Consider the following 16,390-nt stretch of genomic DNA (forward strand, 5'->3'; position numbering starts at 1 on the left):
GAGTCCTGCCCACTTGCAGGCACATGTGCAAAAGAGCACAGGCCCCAACTCAGCCTACTCCCCCGGCCCGCACAGGGAGCGCTAAGCGCTTCAAGGTGCACATCACGCTGGCCGAGTCTTAATTGGCCCACCCACATAAAATGGCAGTGCCCGGGCGGCAATCAGCTATGCGCCTGCTCCCACCCAACCCCTCTCCATCCACCCCCCCCCGCCGATACGGAGAAAATTCTCCCCCAAGAGTGGTGAAAACCACACTTACTTGTCTAAACGGAGTTTCTGTCGCACTTCCAGGAGAATTAAGGTCATGCCTTATTATCCTTAACATGTTACAGATTTCATAGCTACCCTTATTATGTCCGGAATTTGTGTACTAGCATCCTTTGCAAAGACTGATGTGAAGAATTTATTTAATGTAAGTTGAAGAGATTGATGAGACATGTTCTTGAGTCTGATATTCAACATTTCAAGAAACAGATGTAGAAAGTATCAATCCATTGTTATGACACTATACCCGCATGACAATATTATAATTGTTTATATATTGTTTATATATTTATATATATTATATATATATATATATATATGTTAAAGACATATTTTTAAAGGTTACATTTTAAAAATAAATGAAACTGGAACTCAAGATGGCTCCTCAGAACTACCAGACAGTTTTGTTGATTAAACCACCTTATCTTTCAAGAGGACAGATACTTCTTCTGATATTGACCCAATGTAGTTTCAGCCAGGAGGTAAATGAAACTCCATCGACACCTTCATTGTAAAAATGCAAATTTACCTTGTCAAATCTAAAGGCTCTGGCCACCTAAGAAACAATAGATGGGAGCAGATTTCAGACTATTAATTGAATTACCACAATCCATTATTTGAGACCATGATTCAACTCTGTTGTGAAGTCACGTGATATAATGGCCATCTTGGCTCCCTGATAAAAGTATAGCAGAAAATTCAAACTGCTTTAGAGAGACATTCTTCGGAGATGCAGACAAAGTTCCATCTGAAAGAGAGAGAGAGGGTCTAACAGGCAAAGCCATCCACCGCTGCAGCCAGTTAAGCAACAAGGTAACTACTTACAATATCTTGAAAGAGAAACTAAGCCTTTCTTTCCTCTAACTTGTTCCATCTTCATGCATATCTGTGCAAACAACCTCTGGGCAGATCAACTCTAGGAACCATCACAACTACTGAGCAATCTCTGCATTTTCAAGACCTTCACTGCAGCTAAAGTAACAACTCAACTACAAACCATCATGTCTGCACCAAACTAGAGACTGAGTTAAATTCCATTTTTATAGGGCACAATTTTCCTGTTGGCATGTTGGGGTAGGCCCCGCATGCCGACACGTAAAGTGACGTGTGGTGACGTCGGGCAAGCATCCCAACATCACCGCGCACCATCGCGACATTTCGGTGGGTGGGCACATCTCCAATGTGCGCCCGCCATTAATTAACGGGCTACTTAAAGCCCTTGCGGCACCAATTGATGGTGATTTTTCAGGGCCTGTGCGATCTTCAGGTCATTGCACGGGCACAACGGGTAGGTGGGTAGGACATATTTGTATAAACCTCATTCACGGATGGGATAAGAGGGGTCAGTGGGGTCACAAATGTGCTCAGTCAGATATTTAATTTGGAAAGTTACTGATTCTTGCCTGTGTGAGCAGAAATACTTCAAAACTCATACCAGCTGCCTGGACAGGACTCACAACCTTCAGGTCAGCACTCTACAGCGAAGATCCTTTTTGGGGCCTGCAGGTTTCAGGAAGCCTTCCCTTAGCCTGGGAATGAGAGTTGTGCTCTCTACTGGAGGCATCTCCTCGGAGGAGGAAGGGAGGGCCAGAAGGGGGAGGAGGCCAGGAATGCACATTCAGCCTCCAGGGGAGCCACCTTTGGGAGGACAGGCGCAGGTACAAGGAGTGCAGGGCCAACAAGAAGTTCAAGGCAGAAGGGACAGCAGAAGATGCCACTATCCTGCTGCCAGGGTATACAGCCAGCGAAGCAGCTACCTCAATATGTCTGAGATGCAGTGTCAAAGGAGGCTCCATCTCTCAAGGGAGATAGTCAACTATGTCTGTCACATGATTGGCCCTGAGATCTGCACTAACTGTGTGGGTGGACACCCCATGCCAGTGGCTCTGAAGGTCACAGCTGCCCTCAACTTCTATGCTTCTGCCTCCTTCCAGGGCTCGGTAGGTGATCTTTGCGGTGTCTCCCAATCAGCTGTCCACACTTACGTCAAGCAGGGACAGACCCTCCATTCAGGCATGCATTGACATTCATCCACCTCTGCTGGGACCAGGAAAGCCAGACAGAGCGAGCCAGAGGCTTCGCGGCATCCTCCTCCCGCCCCTGGGAATGAGGACCTCCCACCGTGCCGCCAGCTCCTTGAGTAGGGCAACAAGGCAATCGTCTGAGAAACGAGGGGCACAGTTGCCCCCCTCCTGCCCTACCCTCCTGCCTGGCCTGATCACCAGCAGCGCTCCGGGGAGCCCTTCTGCTGGCCATGGTTCACAGCCTTTGCAAGGCTGAAGGAGCACTTTTAAAACAGGCCGTCGGTCATAGCAGTCCCGCCGCTGCCCACCCACTCCCGCTGCCCTCGGGAGCCGCTTTTCACGCTTAATTGGCCGGCCCGCATAAAATGGCAGCGCGGACCAGACCCGCACCCACTCCCACATGGCCCACCCAACAGGCAGGAAATTCTGCCCTCTAATTACTGTTTTACCCTCAACTGTATTCATTTTTGTGCATGTGTGATAATATGGGTGACTTGTAAGAGTAACGTTTTTATTAGTCTGCAGGGAAAGTGTGTGAGAAATAAGCTAACCTTCTTCATTATTAAAATACAAAAGCATTGCTGCTAGGTTAGTTAAACTGACTCAGTCACTCCAAGAGTCAGAAAATACTCACATCCACATACAGATATATTTGATCACAGGTAATAAAAGGTAACGTCCAAAATATTGTCCACGACGCCATGAAAAATGAAGTTAACTGAATTGTGTGTATGTTGTTCTCTAAAACATTGATGTCCCTTTTAGCAGGTACCCTCTTTATTTCTCTAACCTATATTATTATTCATGACCATGCTTTAGTTGATAATTCTTTAAAGCTTGCTTACCCGAGACACATATTGATGTTTTCCAAAGTTAACTTCTTATCCTTCTGCCATAAGGTTATACAGCTGCCTCTAATGTTTACCCTGGAAGGCTAAAATACTTTATTTATTCTTTCATTGAATAAGGCCTGATCGCTTGTGCAGCTCACTAACATTGTACAAACTATACATGGTCTACCTGTAATTTTGTCAAGCAAAAGCTACAAAGTGGAATATGCATCTTTTTTGGTCAAGGGACCTTTACTTTAATCAATATCATTTTTAACGTGCTGTTCTTGACTGATGTTGTGAATGGATAGTTCCCCTTAACTAAAAGTACCAATGATAATTGATCACCCAATTAACTTGTGTAAATTCACCATTTACCAGTCTTACTAGTGAAATTAGAGTAAGGGTTTATTGCCACCAGAAAATTTAATGCCAATATGTTTAATCTTTACCTTCCCACCTATGGGTGATTTATCTTTCCAGGGCATTACCAGTAGTATTGTGGTAGTGTTGCAAAGGTGGGTGAAACAGTGAAGGAAGCGACTTGAATACATTTGATTAAAGTCATATGAGAGTTACGTGTGGCTGATTTCTATCACCAGTGGGGAGGAATTGTGAGCTCGTACTTACTGCTTCATTCCCATGACTTTGGGGTGGGCTTCGAAACACGTGAGCAGCACTCCCACCTGAACAATGTGGGAACGCACTTACATATTCAAATAGAGATCATACACGATCAGTAGGGCCCCTAATTCGACGTTGGTGTCCAGTTGGGTAGAAGGCGCACACTACCCAGTAGAACTGAGTGTTGAGGTTCAGCCAACAGCCCTTGGAGCTACTGCGGGTCATTCAAAAAAAAAAGACAAAAACCATTGTGGCACTGGCATCTGGCAGAAATCTTCCTGGGCGCTGCTGGTGCCTGCTTCCCCTTCCAGTGCCTCCCTCACAACATCCCCAAGCTTTAAGTTACAACTTACAGCTCAGTAGTTTTCTAGTCTCCCGATTGATGAGCTGCCAGTTGATGCTTACACAACACTGGTAGCAGACCAAAAGACCAGAGGAGGCCTGACCATGAAAATTTGACATACCTCTTGTGATGTGCTCTCGTTATCTATATGGGAAAGTAAAACATTGACTATTTTACAAAGCATTGATGGATTTGATTCATTTCTATGTCAACCAAACGGGACAGTTTGGTGAACTAAAGTATCCATATGATCAGCGATGTTTCCTTTACTTCTGGTACATTACAGTAAACAAGTCCAAGTAAACAGGACATTGAACAGCATTTTTATATGTCATGTAAATTATTTTCTGAAGATAAAAAAGATACTACAATAACATAGGCATTATATTATCAACTAGATAATGGAATAATGAGTGAAAAATTCAATAATCACTGAATAAATAACAAATAGAAAATACACAAATGATAGTTGAATCTTATTATCCACAGCAAAAACAAAAATAAAAATACCTGGAAAAACTTTGACAGCATCTGCGGGGAGGAACACAGTTAACGTTTCGAGTCCGTATGACTCTTCAACAGGACTAAGTAAAAATAGAGATCTCTATATTTCCTCAGTTCTGTTGAAGAGTCATATGGACTCGAAACGTTAACTGTGTTTCTCTCCGCAGATGCTGTCAGACCTGCTGAGTTTTTCCAGGTATTTTTATTTTTGTTTTTGTTTTGGATTTCCAGCATCTGCTTATTATCCACAGTTTGGGCAACTGAATAAAATCAAATTGATCTACTATTTCAGGAATCATTTATTGAATAAATGTTAAGTGGGCATAAAACCAGTCCAAGGAAAGTGTTTCCAGTATTTTCAGATTGCCAGCAGTAACTCTTTTAAGTACAAACACATTTCCATCTGTTCCTATTCAGATGAAGTTACATTATTTCATAGTTCATCATTGTGAGATTTGAACTCTTGATCTTGCAGTTATAAACCCAGTACCATAACCATTGCAGTATAAGCAGGGTTTTGCTTTTGACTTTTCCCACGACCTAAGACATTACTCTTCAACCTAGTCGCTACCACCATCTGGTGGCTTGTTTAAGAAATAAAGAAACTCAGCCATCAAGAGTTTCTCCACATTTGAATAGTCAAATATTGGGAATTAGTGTGTTAAAACCATTGGTCCACAAGTTCTTCTTACATTGATCGTTATGATTATCTAGAAAAAAAAACTTGAATGTAATGCTTCATGTAGCAACTGTTTTAAAATAAACAGATATCAAGATTCCATCAGAGTAAAGGCACGTGGTTTTCTTGAAACATGGCCCCATTGATCAAGGCAAAGTAATTTTTTGTTTGATATTGTAATTATGTTCAATGGATTAAAGAAACAGTGATCACATGGTTACAATATTTGCTACATGACAGAAAGTAGAGCATAGCGGTGAATGGTTGTTTATCAAACTGGAGGTAAGTATACAGGGGTTTTATATATATATATATATATATATTATATCTATATCTATATTTTATATATATATATAATATATTGTATATATATATAAAAACAAGCTGGACCTGAGTATGGGAGGTAATATTTCAAAATTTGCAGATGACTCAAAGCTTAGATGAGTAGTAAACAATGAGGAGTTTAGTAGCAGACTTAGGAGGACATAGGCATACTAAGGTGGAGGCGGTGGCGTATTGGCTAGTAATCCTGGGGACCCAAGTTCAAATCACACCACGGCAGATGTTGGAGTTTGAATTTAATCAATAAAAATCTGGAATTAGAAGTCTAATGATGACCATGAAGCCATTGTTGATTCTCTAGTTCACAAATGCCCTTTGGGGAAGGAAATCCTCTGTCCATGCCTGGCCTGGCCTAATGTGACTCCAGACCCACAGCAATGTGGCTGACTCTTAAGTGCCCTAGCAAGCCGCTCAGTTGTATCGATCCTCCAGAAAGCTTGTAAGGAATAAAAGCAGATGGACCATCTGGCATCAACTTAGACCCTGAAAACGACAATGGCAAATTCAGCCCTGTAGACCCTGAGAAGTCCTCCTTACCAAAACCTGGGGGCACCAAAACTGGGAGAGCTGTCCCACAGACTAGCAAGCCTGACATAGTCATCCGCACAGAATTATGCCTTGCAGATCATATCCCAGGCACCACCATCACCATCCCTAGGTTTGGCCTGTCCCACGTGTTGTACAGCATGCAGCACGTGGGAATTCTTAGACACTCCTTGGAAGTGCCACCGGCTTGACCAGCTCGAGCAACGGGTTTTGGAGCTTGAGGGTCAGCTGGAGACACGGCGGTGCCTCCGCGAGGCTGAGGGTTACGTGGATAACACGTTGTTAGATATGGTCATTCCGCGGCTTAAGGAAGTGCAGTCAGGGAAGGAATGGGTAACCACCAGTCAGAAGAGGGGAGGCAGGCAGGTAGTCAGGGAAACCCCAGAGTGCATCTCACTCACAAACTGTTTTTTCTGTGTTAGAAAATGGTGAGGGTGAAGGTTCCTCTGCAGATTGCAGCCAGAGCCAGGTTCATGGCACTGTGGGTGGCTCAGCTGCACAAGGTGGGGGGGGGGGGGGGAGGAGTAAGAGTGCAAGAGCAATAGTGGTAGGAGACTCAATAATGAGGAGTGCAGACAGGCACTTCTGCGGCTGTAGATGTGACTCCAGGATGGTGTGTTGCCTCCCTGGTGCCAGGGCCAAGGATGTCACAGAACAGCTGCAGGGCATTCTGAAAGGGGAGGGCAAACAGTCAGAGGTTGTGGTTCACATTGCTACCAACAAAGGAAGAAAGAGAGGTGAGGTCCTGCAACGAGAATTTAGGGAGCTAGGTAGCAGATTAAAAAGCAGGACCTCAAAGGTTGTAATCTCTGAATTACTCCCTGTGCCACATGCTAGTGAGTATAGGAATAGGAGGATAGAGAGGATGAATGCATGGCTGAAGAGATGGTACAGCAGGGAGAGCTTTAGTTTCCTGGATCATTGGGTCTGTTTCTGGCGAAGGTGCGGCCTGTACAAGTCGGACGGGTTGCACCTGAACCAGAACAGGACCAACATCCTTGCGGGTAGGTTTTTCTAGTGCTGCTAAGGGGGGGTTTAAACTAATTTGGCAAGGGGATGGGATACAGAGTGGAGGTACAGAAGTGGGTGATGCACAGCCAAATATAGAAGAGAAACTAAGTCAGTCTGGAAGGCAGAGTAAATATAGACCTGTTAAGGCACAAGGGAATAATGCAAGACTGGATTGCATCTATTTTAATACAAGGAGCCTGACAAGTCAGGCAGATGAATTGAATGTGTTGATTAACTCATGGAAATATGATATTGTTGTTATCACAGAATCATGGTTAAGGGAAGGGCAGGACTGGCAGCTCAATATTCCAGGGTATAGAATCTTCAAGCATGACGGGTCGGGGTGGGGGGGTGGGGGGGGGGGGGGGGGGGGGTTGGTGGTGGCGAGGTGTAATAGAGGAGGTGGCATTGCACTATTGATCAAGAAGTCAATTACTAAAGCAAGGAGGGATGGTATCTTAGAAGGTTCCTCAAATGAGACCATATGGGTAGAATTTAACACCAAAAAGGGATCAATCACTTTGCTGGGAGTGTACAATAGGCCTCCAAACAGTCAGGGGAGATAAAGGAGCAGAAATGTAGGTAAATCTCAGAGAAGTGTAAAATAATAGGGTGATAATGGTAGGGGATTTCAACTTCCCCAATATTAATTGGGATAGTCTTAGTGTGAAAGGCTTAGAAGGGGTGGAATTCTTAAAGCGCATCTAGGAGAGCTTTTTAAGCCATCACGTAGAAAGTCCTACAAGAGAAGGGGCAGTACTTGACCTAATCTTACAGAATTAAGTGGTAGAAATGTCAGTGGGAGAGCATTTGGGGGATAGTGACCATAACTCTGTAAGATTTAAGGTGGTTATGGAAAAGAACAAAAATGGACTGGTAATAAAGGCCCTGAATTGGGGGAAGGCTGATTTCAATATGATAAGACAGGATCTGGCCAAAGTGGACAGGGAGCTGCTACTTGTAGGAAAGTCTACATCAGACCAGTGGGAGTCATTCAAAAAGGAAATAAATAGTAAGAGTTCAAGGCCAGCATGTTCCCATAGAGGTGAAGGGCAGGATTGGAGAAGGGAAAAAAGGAGGCTTATGGCAGATACAGGGACTGAAAACAGCAGAAGCCCTGGAGGAGTATAGAAAGTGTAGGGGGTACTTAAAAAAGTAATTAGAAGAGCAAAGAGGGGGCATGAAAAAACATTGGTGGGCAAGATAAAGGAAAATACCAAGGCATTTTATAAATATATTAAGGGCAAGAGGGTAACCAGGAAAAGGGTAGGGCCCATTAGAGACTAAAGCGGCAATCTGTGCGTGGAGCCAGAGGACATAGGTGAGGTTTTAAATGATTACTTTTCACCTGTGTTCACTATGGAGAAGGATGTTGTAGGTGTAGAAATCAGGGAGAGGGGCTGTGATATACTTGAACAAATTAGCATTGAAAGGGAAGAGGTATTTGCAGATTTAGCGGGCTTAAAAGTGGATAAATCCCCAGGCCCAAATGAGATGTATTCCAGGCTGCTATGTGAGGCAAGAGAGGAGATTACAGGGGCTCTGACACTAATTTTCAAATCCTCTCTGGCCACAGGAGAGGTGCCAGAGGACTGGAGGACAGCGAATGTGATACCATTATTCAAGAAGGGTAGTAGGTATAAACCAGGTTATTGAGGCCAATGAGTCTAACATCAGTGGTAGGGAAACTATTGGAAAAATTCTGAGGGACAGGATTAATCTCCACTTGTAGAGGCAGGGATTAATCAGGGATAGTCAGCATAGCTTTGTCGGGGGAGATCATACCTAACAAATTTGATTGAATTTTCAGGAAGATGACTAGTTGTGTAGATGAGGGTAGTGCAGTTGATGTAGTCTACATGGACTTCAGTAAGGCTTTTGACAAGGTCCCGCATGGAAGAATGGTCAAGAAGGTAAGAGCCCATGGGATCCAGGGCAATTTGGAAAATTGGATCCAAAATTGGCTTAGTGACAGGAGGCAGAGGGTGATGGTCAAGGGTTGTGTTTGCGATTGGAATCCTGTGACGACTGGTGTACCACAGGAATCGATGCTCGGACCCTTGCTGTTTGTAGTGTACATTAATGATTTAGACGTGAATGTAGGAGGTGTGATCAGTAAGTTCGTAGATGACACAAAATTGGAAGTGTCGTAAATAGTGAGAAGGAAAGCCTTAGATTACAGGACGATATAGATGAGCTGGTAAGATTGGCAGAGAAGTGGCAAATGAAATTTAATCCTGAGAGGTGTAAAGTGATGCATTTTGGGAGGACTAACAACACAAGGGTATACACAATGAATGGTAGGACCCTAGGAAGTACAGAGGATCAGAGGGACCGTGGTGTACATGTCCATAGATCCCTGAACACAGCAACACAGGTAGATAAGGTGGTTAAGAAGGCATACGGGATACTTGCCTTTATTAGCTGAGGCATAGAATACAAGAGCAGGAAGGTTATGTTGGAGCTGTATAAAATGTTAGCCAGACCACAGCTGCAGTACCGTCTGCAGTTCTGGTCGCCACACTATAGGAAGGATGTGATTGCACTGGAGAAGGTGCAGAGGAGATTCACCACGATGTTGCCTGGTCTGGAGTGTTTCAGCTATGAAGAGAGACTGGATAGGCAAGGGTTGTTTTCCTTAGAGTAGAGAAGGCTGAGGGAGGACCTGATAGAGGTATTATACAAAATTATGATGGGTGTAGATAGGGTAGATAGGAAGAATCTTTTCTCCTTAGAGGAGGTGTCAATAACTAGGGGGCATAGATTTAAGATAAGGGGCAGGAAGTTTCGAGGGGATTTGAGGAAAATTTCTTTCACCCAGAGGGTGGTTGGAATCTGGAACACACAGCCTAAGAGGGTGGTAGAGTCAGGAACCCTCACAACATTTAAGAAGCATTTAGAAGACCACTTGCAACACCATTGCATATAGGGCTACGGGCCAAGCTTTGGAAAATTGGATTAGGATAGTTAGGTGCTTGATGGTCAGGACAGACACAATAGGCAGGAGGGCCTGTTTCTGTGCTGTATAACTCTATGACTTTAACAGACCCAATAGAGGTGGCGGTACAATGGTATATAATCAGGAGGGAATTGCCCTGGGAGTCCTCAACATTAACTCCGGCCCCTGTGAAGTCTCATGGCATCAGGTCACACATGGGCAAGGTAACCTCATGCCACACCACCACCACACCAACCCCCACCCCCCTGACCACCACCTCAGCACTTATCCATGTTGAACATATTTCGACCAATAGTTCCCCTTGCCTGTCCCTTCATTTATTCCTAGTTTGTTGTGGCCCTTTTTTTTGAAAAATAAAAGGGTAAATTTTATAAATGGCAGAGCTTTGCAAAGTAAGAGCACTTTCTAGTATGAGAGCAACAAGTTCAGCAACACACAATATTTTTCATCTATTAATTTCAATGGATGGAAAATCCTGCAGCCCAGATTGCTCTCTATATCATAGCTCTATAATGGGAGTATGAAATCGAAACTAAAACCTCTGTTTTCTAAAACTTTCATGCATTTGGCTGCTTCTTTTAGCCCTAACATGAGCAATTGAAAATCTCAGCAGTTTGGATCTCACAAATAAATAACAACTAAAAGGAATAATAGATATTCTGGCATTCCTCTTCCCACCATCTAGGTAATGCTTTTAGCCCATGTTTATCATTAGGCGCATCATTTTGTATGACTTATGCTCTTCAGGTCACTTCATGGAAGATGATACCTATGGTATTCGGAGTAGCAAAATGTAACAGTGAATCAGCTACACATGCATTATTGGTCAATAGTAAATTGCACTGTGACTGAACTTGGAGAGGTATGTATAATTTTGGCTTTTTGCTTATTTGTATGTTAACTTAATGCTTGTAAAATGTCAAAACGTCCCTATTTTTATCAAGTTTACTCCAAAATACACAGTGGCTGCAAAGTCCATTGGTTCATGGTTAAATATATCAAATGATGATATTATAGAAATGTGCTAACACTTGAGAAATAAAGATGATCAATGTTCATGGCACAGTGACCGTGTTTGCTGTGGAAACTGATTGACTGCCTACATCTGTTTTATTTATTTTTCTCTGCAGCCAAAGGAACGAGAGACTTCCCAACTCAACAAAAGTAACAGGTTTAATAATCACCAAGATTGACTACCTGTTCTGAAGATCCAGTTCATGCTTCAAATTAATATTTTAGAGGTAATTTAGTTCTGGGATTTAGTGATCGCCAGAACACTTTAAAAAATGTCAGTTTAAAAAGTTAACCACGTTTGTTTAATACAGTTAGAGGAAAGAGAGCTATAAAAACAGCAGATGGGGTTACTTAGCTAAGGAGCTGGAGAGTATACATCTGCTATGCTTGCAATAATGGCATTCCAGAAGAAAGTTTTTGTTTTGAGGCTTAGAGCTAAAATAGTTTAAAAGCATCCATTTACTTCATCAGGTCAAATGGGAAATTATAAATGAGGGACAATTAGCTTAGAGGTCAGTTTGAGGATAGCCAGAGCAGGCTATAAAGTAATGGAGATGGGTGGAGCTTAGGAAAGTTCTCTGGTTTCAATTTATCTGGGTGTTTGCAGGGAGAGATTTTTGGTTGCAGTTTGGATCTTGTGTGATTTGCAGCTCACTAAGAGAAGTTAACCAAAGTAAATGACAGTTAGACAGACCTGCACTATAAGCAGAGTAAAATATTAACTTCATCATTGACCATATAGAAGGCTTGATCTCAGTTTGAATTTGTGAGGAACAGGGGCTGAAAGATTGCCTGGTTTGAAGCGAGTGGGAGCATCTACCAACATCCTCACCATGTCTTATTGCCAAAAAAAAAAGTCATCAGCAGAACTAGTTTTGGAAAAGTAACCAGTCCTCCTCAGTCAAGAGAGGATAAATGAAAGTTTTACCTCTGAGAATAGCTGGGGCTGAGGAAAATTCTGCAGAAGATTGTGGCATGCTTATGGATGGTAACTACAAAAGTGAATAACTTTAGAATTGATGTGTCTTATAAGAGAATTCCTGGGGGAAGAAGGGAGTAAACCTGAGTGCGTAACATACATAGTCATAAACCATGTTGTTAAGCTAATAGTGCTCGTTTTGTTTAGTTCTTTTAGATACAATAAAGTTTATCTTGTGGAAAAAAAGTGAAATCTTGTGGCCTGGTTCTATTGGTTAAAGTGAGATATTCCGATTTATTTTTTTAAATGTTAATGGCCCCTAACCTATCTGGTTCACTAATGTCCCTTAGGGAAGGAAATCTACAATCCTTACATGGTCTAGCCTACATGTAACTCCAAATCCACAGCAATGTGGTTGAGGCTAAAATGTCCTCTGAAATGGCCTAGCAAGCCACTCAACTCAAGGGCAATTAGGGATGGGCAACAATGTCTGGCCTTGCCAGTGATGCCCACATCCCATGAAAGAACGAAGGAAAAAAACAGATTGCAACATAACAAAGTGCTTTATAATTACCAGCACTAAAAATACACGTGTTAAAAATTCAATGCAGAAATATATTTTTTGCCATGATTATATCCTTGCATTTTCTAGAGATAGAAGAGCAATTAGAACAGGTAATTAGATTGTGAGGAATACTGTGATGCATGACAGAGCTTTTGGAAGGCATCTCTGAAGAATCTTCACGTAGGTTAAAATTACACAATTTTATCTGAAGCAGGCCACTGAGCAATGTTGTTTTACACTCTTAAATAGAGATTAATATTGGGTGAGGTTTAAAAAGAGCATTTCACCCAATGCCATGGGTTTCCGGTGAATTAAGTTAAAATTGCCTCCTCGGTCTGTATCAATGACAGAGGTCCATGAGCTCCTCACAGTTGTTGTTGGTGGGCAGATTGGAAGGATTTAGGGAATGAATGATTTAAGGAATGGTTGATTTACAACCCCATATCATCTCCATCACAAATGTCATCTACTTTTATTTTCATAATATTGCCAGCCTCCATCCCTGCCTCATCCCGTTTCGCAGAAACCCTCATCCATACATTTGTATCCTCTAGACTTGACTTTCCTAATATTCTCCTGGCTAGCCTCTCATCTACCACTCTCCATAAACTCAAAGTCATCCAAAACCCTGCTATCAATATCTTAATTCATCCAAACTCTTGCTCACCCATTACCTTTTCAGCTCGCTAACCTATACTGGTTCCCATTCTACCAACACATCAATTTCAAAATTCAAGCTGTGGTTAGGCATATAACGAACTGGATCATCAGTGATTGAGATAACAGGAATAGAGAGGCCACAGGAAGAATAAAGTTAAGAGGGAATGCCATGAATATAGTTAGCAGAGTTTATATGAAGGAAGCACAAAGAGAGTAGCTCATCACTGAGTGCAGCTAGACACAGTGACAGCTTGGGAATTTGGTGAGTGAGGGAATGTTAAGGGTTAATTTTAAATGTTAATCACTTTCTAAAATCTAGTCTATTTTGCATTTAGCATTTAATTGCAATTTACTGTTAAAGTTACATTCTTTCTGTCTTAGTCAGGGTTAAACAAGCTCCCTATAGAAGAGATAGCTGCAGTTACTTAATTAGGTAGCTAGTTTGAACTGGTTTCTCTAGCCAGAAGTGCTGACTCATCTCATCAGAATTTCAGCTAGTATAAGTACAGATGGTCTTGCTAAGCTCACAAAGTAAGGAAGCGCGAAGAGGGCAGCACATCACTGAAAACATCTAGGCATTAAGGCCCGAATTGTTGTAAAGTCAGAAAGGGTCTCTAGCAACAAAGACCTTATTCCAGAAGTTCAGCCTCTGAACTCAACATATACCACTTTCACCATGGGGAGAATGGGAGCAGGTTGTACTTTGCACTTCTGTGGTTCATGGTCACATGTAAAAGTGCAGCTGCCTTAAATAGGTCCAATTTTTGCTAATGAGATGTCCAAAACATGACTTGTCGGCTTTACACTTTTCAGGAGGCAGTCAAAAGCTCCCAGAGTTATTTGGAAAGGTAAGGTACCCTTTGGATAGGTCCAGGCACAGCTTTGGGAGATGTCAGGTGCCTTTTGGGAGAGGCAAAGTGCCTTTTGGGAGAGATGAAGTGCCCTCTTGGATTGTTAAAATTAGACATGAATGTGCATAAAAAGTGGATACATTCCCGGGCCTGATGGCTTTCATCCTAGGGTCTTAAAAGAAGTGAATGCAGAGATAATAGATGTATTGATTGTTATCTTCCAAAATTCCCTAGATTCTGGAAAGGTTTCAGCAGGTTGGAAAGTTGCATATGTGACACTTCTGTTCAAGAAAGGAGGGAGACAGAAAACAGGAAACTATAGGCCAATTAGCCTAATATCTGTCATTGGGAAAATGCTAGAATCCATAATTAAGGAGGTAATAGCAGAATATTTAGAACATCATAATAAAATCAGGCAGAGTCAATATGGTTTTATGAAAGAGAAATTGTGCTTTACTAATTTATTAGAGTTTTTTGAGAAAAATTCAATCCCTCCACCACCAATGCACAGTAGCAGCAGCGTGTACTATTTACAAGATGCACTGCAGAAACTCACCAAGGCTCCTTTGCCACACCTTCCAACCACATGACCGCTATCATCTAGAAGGACAAGGACAGCAGATAGATGGGAACACCACCAATTGGAAGTTCCCCTCCAAGCCACACACCATCCTGACTTGGAAATATATTGCTGTTCCTTCACTGTCACTGGGTCAAAATCCAGGACTCCCTCCCTAATAGCACTGTGGGTATTCCTACACCAAGGGGACTGCAGCGGTTCAGGATGGCAGCATCACCACCACCTTCCCAAGGGCATCTAGGGATGGGTAATAAATGCTGGCCCAGCTAGCAAAGCCCACATCCCACAAATTAATTAAAAAAAGTAACAAGCAAGGTAAATAAAGGGTGATCTGTGGATGTGGTGTATTTGGATTTCCAAAAGGCACTCAATAAGGTGCCACATCAAAGATAACTTCACAAAATAAGATTTCATGAGGTAGTGGGTAACATTAGAATGGATAGAGGATTGGTTAGCTCATAGGAAGCAGTGAGTAGGAATAAATGGGTCACTTTAGGGTTGGGAAGTTGTAACTAGTGGAGTGCCACAGTGATCAGTCCTGGGCTTCAACTATATACAGTCTATATGAATGACTTGGATGAAGGGACCGAATGTATGCCAGCTATATTTGCTGATGACACAAAGATAGGTGGGAAAATAAGTTGTGAAGAGGACATAAAACATCTACAAATAGATTTAGATAGGTTAAGTCAGTGGGCAAACATATGGCAGATGGAGTAAAATGTGGGAAAATGTGAACTTGTTCACCTTGGCAGGAAGAATAGAAAAGCAGTATGTTATTTAAATGGAGGGAGACTGCAGAATTCTACAGTACAGAGGGACCTGGGTGTCCTGGTACATGAATCACAAAAAAGTTAGTGTGTAGATACAGCAAGTGATTTGGAAGGCAAATGGAATATTAAGCATTTAATACAAGGGGAATCAAGTAAAAAAGTAGGGAAGTGTTGCTACAGCTGTAAAGGGCCTTAGTGGCAACCACATCTGGAGTACTGTGTACAGTTTTAGTCTCCTTACTTAAGAAAGGATATAATTGTATTAGAAGCAATTCAGAAAAGGTTCACTAGAATGATGCCTAGAATGAAATGGATGCAAATGGAATTTTGGCATTTATTGCAAAAGGAATAGAGTATAAAAATAGGGAAGTGTTGCAACTGTACAAGGCATTGGTGAGACCGCACCTGGAGTACTGTACACAGTTTTGGTCCCCTTACTTGAGGAAGGATGTAGTTTCACTAGAGGCGGTTCAGAAGAGATTCACTAGATTGATTCCAGAGATTCGGGGCTTATCTTATGAGGAGAGATTGAGCAGTTTAGGCCTATACTCGCTAGAGTTTAGAAGGATGAGAAGAGATCTAATTGAGGTATATAAGATGCTAAAGGGGTTGGACAAAGTAGACCTGGAACAGATGTTCCCCCTTGTGGGGCATTCTAGAACGAGAGGCCATAGTTTTAGGCTAAGGGGTGGTAGATTTAGATCAGAGATGAGGAGGAATTACTTTTCTCAAAGGGTCGTGAATCTCTGGAATTGACTACCTCAGAGTGCAGTGGATGCCAGCACACTGAATAAATTTAAGGAGGAGATAGATTTTTAATTAGTAATGGGTTGATAGGTTATGGGGAGAGGGCGAGAAATTGGAGTTGAGGCCAAAATGAGATCAGCCATGATCGTAATGAA

At 42.3% G+C, this 16,390-nt stretch overlaps 1 protein-coding gene across 1 annotated transcript in view; it reads left to right on the plus strand.

Moving 5' to 3' along the window:
* Window positions 1–5,528: 5,528 nt before the first annotated feature.
* LOC121282383 (acidic mammalian chitinase-like) overlaps window positions 5,529–16,390 on the plus strand; it is a 41,716-nt gene continuing 30,854 nt past the window's right edge. The window contains exons 1-2 of the mRNA XM_041196102.1: window positions 5,529–5,550; window positions 6,296–6,489. Coding sequence (XP_041052036.1) covers window positions 5,529–5,550; window positions 6,296–6,489 — 216 coding nt within the window. The remainder of the gene's footprint in view (window positions 5,551–6,295; window positions 6,490–16,390) is intronic.

The sequence above is a fragment of the Carcharodon carcharias genome, chromosome 9 (genome assembly GCF_017639515.1).
Source record: "Carcharodon carcharias isolate sCarCar2 chromosome 9, sCarCar2.pri, whole genome shotgun sequence".
Taxonomy (NCBI): Eukaryota; Metazoa; Chordata; class Chondrichthyes; order Lamniformes; family Lamnidae; genus Carcharodon; species Carcharodon carcharias.